General features: G+C 47.7%; 1 protein-coding gene across 5 annotated transcripts in view; it reads left to right on the plus strand.

The window, feature by feature from the left end:
- LOC127001722 (longitudinals lacking protein, isoforms A/B/D/L-like) overlaps positions 1-6,792 on the plus strand; it is a 54,717-nt gene extending 47,925 nt beyond the window's left edge. Inside the window, exon 7 of one of the 5 annotated variants that reach the window (XM_050866818.1) lies at positions 5,031-6,612. In XM_050866818.1, coding sequence (XP_050722775.1) covers positions 5,031-5,408 — 378 coding nt within the window. In that variant the 3' untranslated portion in view covers positions 5,409-6,612. Of the gene's footprint in view, positions 1-229; positions 267-5,030 lie in introns of those variants that run through there. The other 4 variants (XM_050866823.1, XM_050866828.1, XM_050866833.1 and 1 more) reach the window with 4 other exon arrangements.
- The last annotated feature ends 4,496 nt before the right edge of the window (positions 6,793-11,288 follow it).

Below are 11,288 nucleotides of genomic sequence, written 5' to 3' on the forward strand. Positions count from 1 at the left end.
TCTTAGCACATTGTTACATAGGTAATATATTGTGTATAAAAATAAAGAAAATGTAACATATATATATATATATATATATATATATATATATATATATATATATATATATATATATATATATATATATATATATATATATATATATATATTTATTTATTTATTTCTTTATTTATTTCTTTATTTATTTATTTATTTATTTTTTTTATGTTGTTGACTATTGCGCCGGTAGGCATCTTCCCGGTGGGGCCTGATGGTCGGCCCAAGGCTTCTTCCAGGTGGGGCCTGATGGTCGGCCCAGCCCGTTTATAGGCAGGCGAGTGTTTATAGTGGTGCCATCTTGCATTATATATATATATATATATCTATATATATATATATATATATATAGATATATATATATATATATATATATATATATATATATATATATACAGTACCCTCTCGAGTTTCGCGCTATCCGAGTTTCGCGATCCTCGAGTTTAGTGCTTAGTCCTAAATTCTTACCATCACGACTTTCGCGCAATTTCCGCCACGACTTAAGCGCACCTTTGACACGTACGGGTCACGTCTACCTACCGTCGGCGCCATGCGTGCTGCCTTAAAAGGCGGTGCCCAACCATTGGGGCTATGGGCAACCGGTTGCCCGTATGACCAACCGGGAGCGAGTTGTTGGTTGTCCGTATGAATGGGAAACGGTTGTGAGTACGAGCGTGGGTACGTGGGTACGAACGGCTGTATGTAAACAAACAGACGACGGCAGTGGCTGAGGAGCAGTGGAAGATGGCCCACCAAGAGACTCGTAAAATGGACTGGCAGAGCTGCTTTGCTTACTAAATGATTAACAAGATAAAAGAACACCACGTGCTGGGGAACCACAGTCCGAAAAACTTTTTTCTCGAGTCTATGAAAATTGTAGATCTCACAGTGATGTTTTCCTCTTCTTCTTCTTCTTTTGACCTGTAATGCATGGCAGCGAAGGTGAAAAGTAACAGTGGAAAATAGCAAAAGGGCATAGAAAACCAAAATCAGGGAAAGAAAAGAACAGAAAAACACCTAAGTTCAGGGTGAAGTGTATAAGTGCGCACTGTGAAGTAAATAAGGGCCGCTTTCACAGTCACTGTTTGTTTTGATCGTTACCAATGGTGGCGATCGACGCTATAGTTTACCACGTAAAATTGGCCGATGGGGTAGTGGTGGCTGCAGAGAACGTGACATGTGTTGAGAGTGTGTGGTAAGGTGCGGGGCGAGGCTAACCCCGCAGCCGCCACGAGGTGCCGTTGTAAAGGCAATACCTCCGACACCATCACATCACATCACTACCCATCGGCCAGTTTCACGTGGAAATACTAGAGCGGCGATCGCCGCCATTGGTAACGATCAATACAAACAAAATGACTGTGAAAGCGGCCCTAAGTGCATGTTGTGAAGTATAAAAGTGTGGAGGAGGACCTAAGAAGCAATACAAAGCATTACAGATCAAAAGAAGAAGAAGGTCCACTATACACTGGCCGGTGTTGCAAGAAATATCTTCCCGCTGAAATTAGTCATTTTGCTGTCCACCAGGCATGCGCGCTGTGGGAATACACAGCATTAAAAGTGTTAATTTGCCTGGATTTGTTCTTTTTTGTCCGCTTGTGGTCTTTGTGAGCGGTGAGGGAAATATGGAAGCAGTAAGCAAGTTGAACCTCTCTGCGAGCTATTTTGCGATTGCGGCGGCAGTTTACGTTCAATAGGCATTGAAAAGTCACTCATGATGTTAGTGACTTGATGATATATAACAGAAAGAGTTAGCAGATTATACCATAACACAGAAAACTACCAGAAGCTATAGGTTTGTCCAACTGTACCACGGGTGACCGCGAGCAACCACCCTTACATTAGCAGACGACACCACGTGGATCACAAGCGTGTATTCAGAACTGCCAGCCAATTGTAAGGCAGCCGCCTTCAACTGCGGCTTCAGAACGACCTGTTCTCACTTCCCATTTTCTGCCTATTACCAAGGTACGTATTTTGAGATAACAAGAGAGTAAAGTCGAAAAAAATTGTGATAACAAGGGAGTCAAGTCGAAAAAAAAAGTTTTTTTTTTTTTCCACGGGCCGAAACCAATAAGCGCTCTTTCATGTATTTCAATACCTCGAGTTTCGCGATCCTCGAGTGTAGCGCTGTACCTGCGGAATGAAGCAAGCGTGAAACTCGAGAGGGTACTGTATATATATATATATATATATATATATATATATATATATATATATATATATATATATATATATATATATATATATATATGTTTAACCTAAACTGTAAGCGATTAAATAACCACAATAACACACAGAATGTGTACATGTATAAAAAATGATGCTGGATCGAAAATACAACAAATATATTAATTATAATGAATATTCAACTTTTGAGTTAAGAGCTCTTTTCAAAACTGTGTTCTTGCATATGTTTTAAATTAAATACTCAAGAAAGTAAAACAAATTTTCTCAATAAATTTCCTCAACTGAACTCCGCAGTCTCCAAGTGCTTCTCTAGTAATTATTATTATTATTATTATTATTATTATTATTATTATTATTATTATTATTATTATTATTTGTATTACTTCATATTTATAGTAATCTAATAGTTCTTGTAGTACTAGTAGCTGTAGTAGTAGTAGTAGTAGTAGTAGCAGCACTTGGTATTAGTAGTAACAGTACTACACCTTTTCACCCTCAAATTAAAAAAGTTGAATTTCAAATTAAAAAAGTTGAAATTCATATTAAAAAAGTTGAAATTCAAATTTAAAAAGTCGAATTTCAAATTTTAAAAGTTGAATTTCAAATTTTAAAAGTTGAATTTCATATTAAAAAAGTTGAATTTCAAATTAAAAAGTTGAATTTCAAATTTAAAAAGTTGAATTTCAAATTAAAAAAAAAGTTGAATTTCAAATTAAAAAAGTTGAATTTCAAATTTAAAAAGTTGAATTTTAAATTTAAAAATTTGAATTTCAAATTAAAAAAAGTTGAAATTCAAATTTAAAAAGTTGAATTTCAAATTAAAAAAGTTGAATTTCAAATTAAAAAAGTTGAGTTTCAAATTGAAAAAGTTGAGGTTCAATTAATAGATGTAGTGCAAGTCATAGAAAGATATATGAGCATGCCTACATACATAAATACATACATCCACAAATATATATATATATATATATATATATATATATATATATATATATATATATATATATATATATATATATATATATATATATATATATATATATATATATATATATATATATATAAAATCTACGTATGTGAAGGTATTCTATGTTTCATAATTTTTACGTTGCTACGTATAGCGTAATAGTGCGCCTTTCTCCCACTGAGTTCTAATCCACATGGAGGGGTTATCTCCCCCGTCAGCGTTCGGCCGCCGGCCGCTATATTGAATGACCCGCACTCGGCGCCTCCACCATAGTAATTGAATGGGAACTCTGTAGTTATTTTGTTTTCTTTGTCTCACTCATTCCACATTCGCTCATTCCAAGGACTCATTCCAGACCCCCTCACTCCACATGCATTCATTCCACTAACACATTCCATAAACACTCATTCCACACACACTCATTCCACACGCACTCATTCCACAAACCCTCATTCCAGAAACACTTATTCCACACACACTCATTCCACACGCACTCATTCCACAAACACGCGTTTCACACGCACTCATTCCACAAGCACTCATTCCTCAAAGACTCACTCCACACGCACTCATTCCACAAATATTCACTCCACACGCACTCATTCGACAAGGACTCATTCCACACTCACTTATACCACAAAAACTCATTTCACAAGCACTCAATCCTTAAAGACTCATTCGACAAATATTCACTCCACACGCACTCATTCCACAAACCTTCATTCCACAAATACTTATTCCACACGCACGCATTCCACAAATACTCATTCTACATGCACTCCTTCCAAAAATACTTATCCCACACGCACTCATTCCACAAACCCTCATTCCACAAATACTTATTCCACACGCACTCATTCCACAAATACTCATTCTACATGCACTCCTTCCACAAGCACTCCTTCCAAAAATACTTATCCCACACGCACTCATTCCACAAACCCTCATTCCACAAATACTTATTCCACACGCACTCATTTCACAAGCACTCATTCCACAAATACTTATTCCACAAGCACTCATTCCACAAGCACTCATACCACACATCCCCTCAACACATATAAATACATACATACATACATGCATACCGTACACACACACACACACACACACACACTGCCCGATGGCTCAGTGGTAGAGCTTAGGGTTTCCACCTTAGGGGACGCGAGTTCGATCCACGCCGCTCACGCAGATTTTTTCACACACACACACACACACACACACACATATATATATATATATATATATATATATATATATATATATATATATATATATATATATATATATATATATATATATATGATAAGTTTGTGGATGTATGAATTTATGTATGTATGTATGTACATATATCTCTTTCTATGACTTGCACTTCATCTATTAATTTGAACTTCAACTTATTCAATTTGAAATTCAACTTTTTCAATTTGAAATTCAATTTTTTAATTTGAATTTCAACTTTTTAATTTGAAATTCAATTTTTTAAATTTGTATTTCAATTTTTTTAAAATTTGAAATTCAACTTTTTAAATTTGAAATTCAACTTTTTTAATTCAAATTTCAACTTTTTTGATTTGAATTTCAACTTTTTTTATATGAATTTCAACTTTTTGAATTTGAATTTCAACTTTTTTAATTTGAAATTCATTTTCTTTAATTTGAAATTCAACTTTTTCAATTTTAAATTCAATTTTTTAAGTTTGAATTTCAACTTTTTTAATTTGAAAGTCAACTTTTTTTAATTTGAGGGTGAAAAGGTGTAGATTGCTGTCACAACATCAACCATCTGACTGTCACAGCATTCTGCATATTAATGTAAACTAAACTTTCTTTGAAGGGGTGCGGGCTGCCTGCAGTGTCGGGAGGTCCTGTCCCTCTGGCGAGCCCTAGTGGGGGTCAGCAGCAGATGTTTCGGGACCCACAGAAGACACACTCATGCTCGTACTGCCACAAGGCCTTTGACTGTCGCCAGAAGCTTGTAGTGCACCTAAGGACACACACCGGGGAGAAGCCGTTCGCATGCCAGTACTGTCCTTACCGAAGCGCTCAGAAAGGCAACCTGCAGCTTCACGTTAGAACCCATACAGGGGAGGAACCATTTGCCTGTCCCCACTGCCCGTACCGAACCAAAAACCAGAGTAATCTTGCAACACATCTTCGCAGTAAACACTTTAGTGAGTTCTCAATGGAAACCAATCACCTCTCTTGTCTTTGATTTCCCTCATCTTTACCTGCTGAGATGACCTAGTCTGCTCCTCCTCCTTTATCTGTTTAGTTTGCAGAAATTAGCTTGAGTTCTCCTCTTTTATTCCCATCCAATCAAGTGATGACTCTCCTTTCTTCCCCTTTCCTATCAGGTAGCCCTATAAGGCTATGAGCAACATTTTTTTTCCTTTTCCTGTCCTTTTCTCCAATGTCTTCAGCTATGACATGGGCCCCTCCTCCTTTCTTACCTCTATCTTTTGTGAGGACTTATGCCCTTCCTTCTCCTTCACCTGCCTTTCTTTTCACTTCCATAGGCTCCCCACACAAGGCCTTTCAATGCTCCTTAGATGCTTATAAGTGTATGTGGGTCTTTTTATAACTGGGCATGTGTGTTAGTGTTCCAAATATGCTAGAAAACCTATGAAAATGTGTTTGCATTTTGAGTAAATTAGGACTTCCAAGTCAAGGGCATGTACTGTCTGAGATAGTCCAAAGGAATAATATTAAATATCTAGTAGAAAGGACCTCTAAAGTACTTGAATCACAGGATTTGGAGGCTGAGCTAACCACTGAATAGCTTTCAATGGCCACGAGCACCATGGGCATTATGCAGTTTGATTGGACTTTTACTGAGAAGGTATGAGGCAGCCAAGTTGTTTGAATCTACCTCTTTGCATTTCCATGTCTGACATATTTCTTCCTTTCTAATAAAAGAATTGATCTTATAAAAATGTTTGAATACAAGATCATCCCCCAATAGACCTCTTCTCAAATTTTTTTTCTTCTTCTTTATTTCAAGTCCAAAAATTGTCAGGTTTGCACTTTGAAAGCACTCAAGGCAGGAGGTTTCATTTACAGATGGACACTATAGAGATCAGTGGTGGCAGAGCTGTGTGGCGGAGCTGACCCGCAGTGGCCGACTAGCCGGTTGTGGCCGGGTTCGAATCCAGCGCCGCAAACATTTGTTTCCTCATAATAAATTATTCGGGTCTAGATAAATTCCTCGTGTGTTTCGTGGCACAGAAGTCATGTAGTACGTGGATGTAGGAACACAGAGTTCTGGCAACAGAAAATTTAATGGTAAGTGGAATTCTGTCCTGCTGAGTCTCCCCTGTATTTGGGAACCAGGGAAGATGGATGCCCATGCATGCTCTCCGACGTTCATAGAAACGGAAGTTTCAAAAGGAAACAAAAATTAATCTCGATGAGAAAAGGGGAGCCGTGTAGTGCCGCGCACGGAAAGCCCCACTGATCTCTATTATAACCGGATTGTCTTTCTCTGTATTAGCCTGGTTAGAATCATGAAGCCCGCAGCCGCCATCTTAAGACTCCCTCGGGCCGAGGCATATATGTAAAAAATTCGGCATCAGCGCTCTCTGAGTGGCAGTAGCACGTGGTAAAACACTTCATTACGAAGTTATTAATTTATTGAATATTTATATGCCCTAGCCACTAGCTTTTTATTGGTTTATGGGAAAAAAACACTCGTTACCCAGTCTCCATATTTGGCACAAAGCAATTCTTTGTCGCGTGATTTGACTGTTACATCCTCTATATAGCATGTATGACATGTGTTTCCTTGCAAACTACTTTTTCAATGGAGTGGGAAATAACAAATGTTACTCATCATGAAATAAAACAGAAAAATGTAGGTTCTTTTCATATATTTCTTTCGGTTATCCATTAAAAAACGAATCAATTTGATGAGTATTGTTATTTGTTATGCTGTGTGAATGATTGTATGTGTGTGGTGAAATGAAATTGTGATATGATGTGTTATCAGCATGGGTGCAGCTCTACTTGTTGGGACACAAGAGAGAGAGAGAGGGCCGGGGCTGGCCGCCACCGGCCGGCCGAAGTGCTGAAGTGAGCAGTTGCGAGCGAAGGCAGTGGTGGCTGAGGGGAGGTGGCGGTGGGGCTTAGAGAGGGGGCTATGTGCTGTTTGAGCTGTGTGTGTCTGCTCGAGCTGTGTCTCTGTCTGCCGTGCCCCTGTGCCTGCCCACTGTTCTGTGCCCTTGAAGTTGCTGCTGTGTGTGTGAGAACCTGTCATTAAAACAGAACTTAGAACGTATCCTTCCTTGCTGCCTCCCTCCCTCCCCCTCCCCCCCTGGTGTGTGGGTGTGGGGCTGTGTGGGTGGCTGGTGCCCGTGTGGTTGTTCTGGGGCTGCCCGCCTGCCTGCCCGTGGATGGTGTGTGTGTGGGGTGGCAGCACTTGTTGTCAAAGGTGAGTGGGATAAGTGAACAGTGAAAGCTCGAAGGGCAAGGCCGAGGCTGACGCTAGTGATGCGAAGCCGAGCCAGATGGACTTGTTCGCTGCCATGCTGGCCAGTATGAGGCAGGAATTGGATCAGAGGGCAGACGAGAGGGCACATGAGCAGGCACGCCATCTTGCCGAGGTCCTCCAGAGCAGTCTCGTCCCTGAAGGCGGAAACCCAGCAATACACCGACCAGGGCTGCGACAGCGCGAGGAGTGAACGGCTGGAGGAGGTGCGGACCCAGGAAGGCGAGGTCCGGGGCCTGAGGGAGGCGGAGAGGCAGCTGCGAGAGGTGGCACCGTCGCACGCGGAGGAAGAAGGCTCAGTTCTGGCGGGAAGCGCCGGGGCGGCGGTCCTGCAGGGGCCTATCTGGGGACCCTGGCAAGGACTCCTGGAGCCTGGTAGCGTCGTGGCGGAACCAGTAGCTGCCGCAGGAAGTTGGGGAGCCCCCGCCTCGTTGCCTCCATCACCCCCTCCCTCTCCTCCATTCCAGCCGGCTCGCAGGTCACGTAGTCCGCTCTCTCTCCCATGGCAGCAGCGAGAGGTGGCAACGTGGTGCGGGGAGGAACAAGAAGCGTCACGTGTGCTGGCGGCGGGTGCACGGGTGGCGGACTGGCGGGGCTCCGCGTGGGGCCCCTGGTAAGGGCCCCTGAAGCCTGGTGGCGTCGTGGCGGAGCCGGTGGAGGCTGCAGGAGGCTGGGGAGCCGTCGAAGCCGCTCCTTTGGGTCCAGTTGGTGCTGGAGTCGGACCCATTTACCCTGCCTCGTTGCCTCTCTCACCGCCTCCCTCTCCGCCATGCCGGCCGGCTTGCAGCCCACGTGGTCCGCCCACTCCCCGCTGCGGCCCCTCATCCTCCCGGCGCTCAGGGAGGCTTAAGCCAGCGGGGCACGACGGGAAGTTGGCATGGGAGGCCCAGTTCAAGATGCCAGCTGCTGCCCAGGGCTGGGGCGAGGATGAGAAGGCGCTGCAGCTGACAACAGCGCTACGGGGCTCAGTGGACGGGCCCGGCCGCATGGTGGGGAGCGCCGAGAGGACCTTGGGGCGGCCTGACATGCCGGCCGCTACACGACTCCAGGACGCGCCACAAAGGCTGTGTGGCGTCACGGAGCACTGCGTGCAGTCCAAGGGCCCAGCGGAGGTTCGTATCGGCGTAGGCAGCGCTGTGGAGCGCCGGCCGACGGACGTCGCTGATCGAGACGAGCCGTGCGTGCAGGGCCTCGACTACCTGCCGCAGGGCGAGGCCTGTGCCGACCTTGGACGGGAGCTGGAGAGGCTGCGCGGACAGGCGCCTTTGCTCCCGAAGGTCGGCTGTGCAGAGGTAGTCGCGGCGGAGCGACTGCACCTTGCCCTGGGGACGGAGGCCAGGGTCCTGTGTTGCCAGTCGGACGCGATGCCAGCGGGAGGCACGGTGGAGTCCACGGAGGGCCTGCAGCTGCCTGGTGGTGTGGCAGCCGGACGGAGTCTCGAAGGAGCGGGGGAGGAGTCAGTCACGGTGCTGGTGGCTAACTCCTCCGACGAGGCTCGGGAAGTACCCGCTGGTGCCAAGCTGGGCACCTGTGAGGAGGTGGAGCAACAAGAGGAGGCGTCGGGGAGCGCGGAGTCGGCCGCTGTGAGGCCGCTGCCCGACTTCCTGGAGGATTCGGCGCACCGGAGCGCCGCTCACCTGACGGAGGCGCAGACGAAGGTGCGCCACACCCTGGCTCGGTGCGCGGACGTGTTCAGCGGGGGTGGATTGGACCTGCTGGGCTGCACGGGGTTGGTGAAGCACAACATCAGCACGGGAAATGGTGCGCCCACCAGGAGCCCGCCCCGACGTGTCGTGCCGGCCAGGCGGGAGGAACTACAGCGCGCCGTCAACGGGCTGGCGGCGCAGGGGGTGATGGAGCGGACAGACAGTCCGTGGCCTTCAGCAGTCGTCCTGGATATGAAGAAGGACGGCACGCAGCGCTTCTGTGAGGACTGCCGGGCGCTGAGGGACGAGACTGGCGAGGACTCTCACCCCCTGCCGTGGACCGACGACGCGCTGACGAGGGCCTTGGAGTTCGGGGCCTTGACGATGACCAGCGGCCTAGGAGCGGCCGCCCCGCCCTGCCATGACCTCCGGGGCCGGATGGCGAAGGTGAAGATGAAGGCAGCGTCGATGAAGGCGAGCCGGGAGGGTCTCCGTGGCTCGTGCGGGGGCTGTGGCAAGAGGGGGCATAGGTGCAGTCGGTGCCTGGGGGAGCGAAGGACGCGTTCCCTTGACCGGCCGAGCCCCGATGCCCACCAGCCTCGCTGCAAGGACTGTGGCCAGTCTGGCCACCGCTCGAGCGCCTGCCCCAGGCCCAGGGACGCGGCGCGGGCGGAAAGCGCGGACGGGCTGGAGAAGGGAGCCGACTTCCAGCCGTCTCCCGCCCTCGGGCCCCGCCTTGAGTAAGCTGCCGCCGCCCGACCAGCGTGTTGCCAGTGGGAGGCTTAGCGGTTGTAGCCACGACGCGTGACAGTGGACACCGGGGGCTGAGGAGTGCTCGGCGCGGCCTGACCCGGGGTAGTGTGTGCTGCTGGAGGGGCCAGTGGAGGCTCGTATCGGCGTAGGCAGCGCTGTGGAGCGCCGGGCGATGGACGTCGCCGATCGAGACGAGCCGTGCTTGTTGGGCCTCGACTACCTGACGCAGGCCAGTAAGGCTTGTGGTGGCCTCGGACGGGAGCTGGAGAGGGTGACCGGAGTGGTGCCCTTTGCTTCCAGGAGGTTTTCGAGCATGGCTGCGTGGGGAGGTAGTCACAGCCGGGCGAGGGCACCTTGCCCCGAGGGTGGAGGCCAGGAGCCGGTGTCGACCGTCCCGAGCGTTTCGTGGAGCGCATGGCGTGGAAGAGCCCACTGAGGACTGGCGGCTGGTCAACGGCGTGGCTGACAGGCGGAGCCCCTTGGGAGTGCGAGAAGACTGTGGAGGACAATCTGATTTATGTGTATTGCATGTATTTTTCTGTGTTCAGTGTTCGGCCGGGAGCTCAGGCTACTGGTGGATTTGGCCACGGGGCGGCCTCCCGACGTGAGCTTGCCCACCGTCACCTCTGGCTTTGCAGCGGCACTGCAGGAAAGCCTGGCTGAGGTGCACCGACGCGTACGGGGCAAGCTCAAGGTGGCAGGCCAGGCCATGAAATGAAGGAGACATACGACCGGCGCAGGAGAGGACGTATGCCCCAGCAGCAGCGACGAGGACGTGTCAGAGGTCGACCACGGGGCGAACGAGATCATGGGCGGTGCGAGCGAAGCGGCAGACGTCAGTGACGACCCTGAGCAAGGACTTGGGGCCGACGCCGCCGCTCTGGGTGCCACCGCCTGCGTGCCGCCGCCCGCATCTCCCCAGCGGCGCCCTCGGCGAGAGAGGCGACGGCCAGGATGGTTAAGAGACTTTAGTGATGTCCCAGGGGACTAATTAGTTTGATTTATTTCATGTGTTTTGTTTGTTGAATGTTGGGGCAGCCGGGTCGACTGCCTTTGAAGGAGGGGATAGTGTTACGAATGTGCTGTATGTATGGGTGGCGTGTCTGGGCTTAGAGAGTGTTCAGCTGTGTGCTCCACTCGCGAGCTGTGTGCATCCGGTGTGCGTGTCTGCCGTGCCCTTGTACTGTGCCTGATTAACTGTTATGTGCCC

This window comes from Eriocheir sinensis, chromosome 21 (assembly GCF_024679095.1).
Source record: "Eriocheir sinensis breed Jianghai 21 chromosome 21, ASM2467909v1, whole genome shotgun sequence".
In the NCBI taxonomy this organism is placed as follows: domain Eukaryota; kingdom Metazoa; phylum Arthropoda; class Malacostraca; order Decapoda; family Varunidae; genus Eriocheir; species Eriocheir sinensis.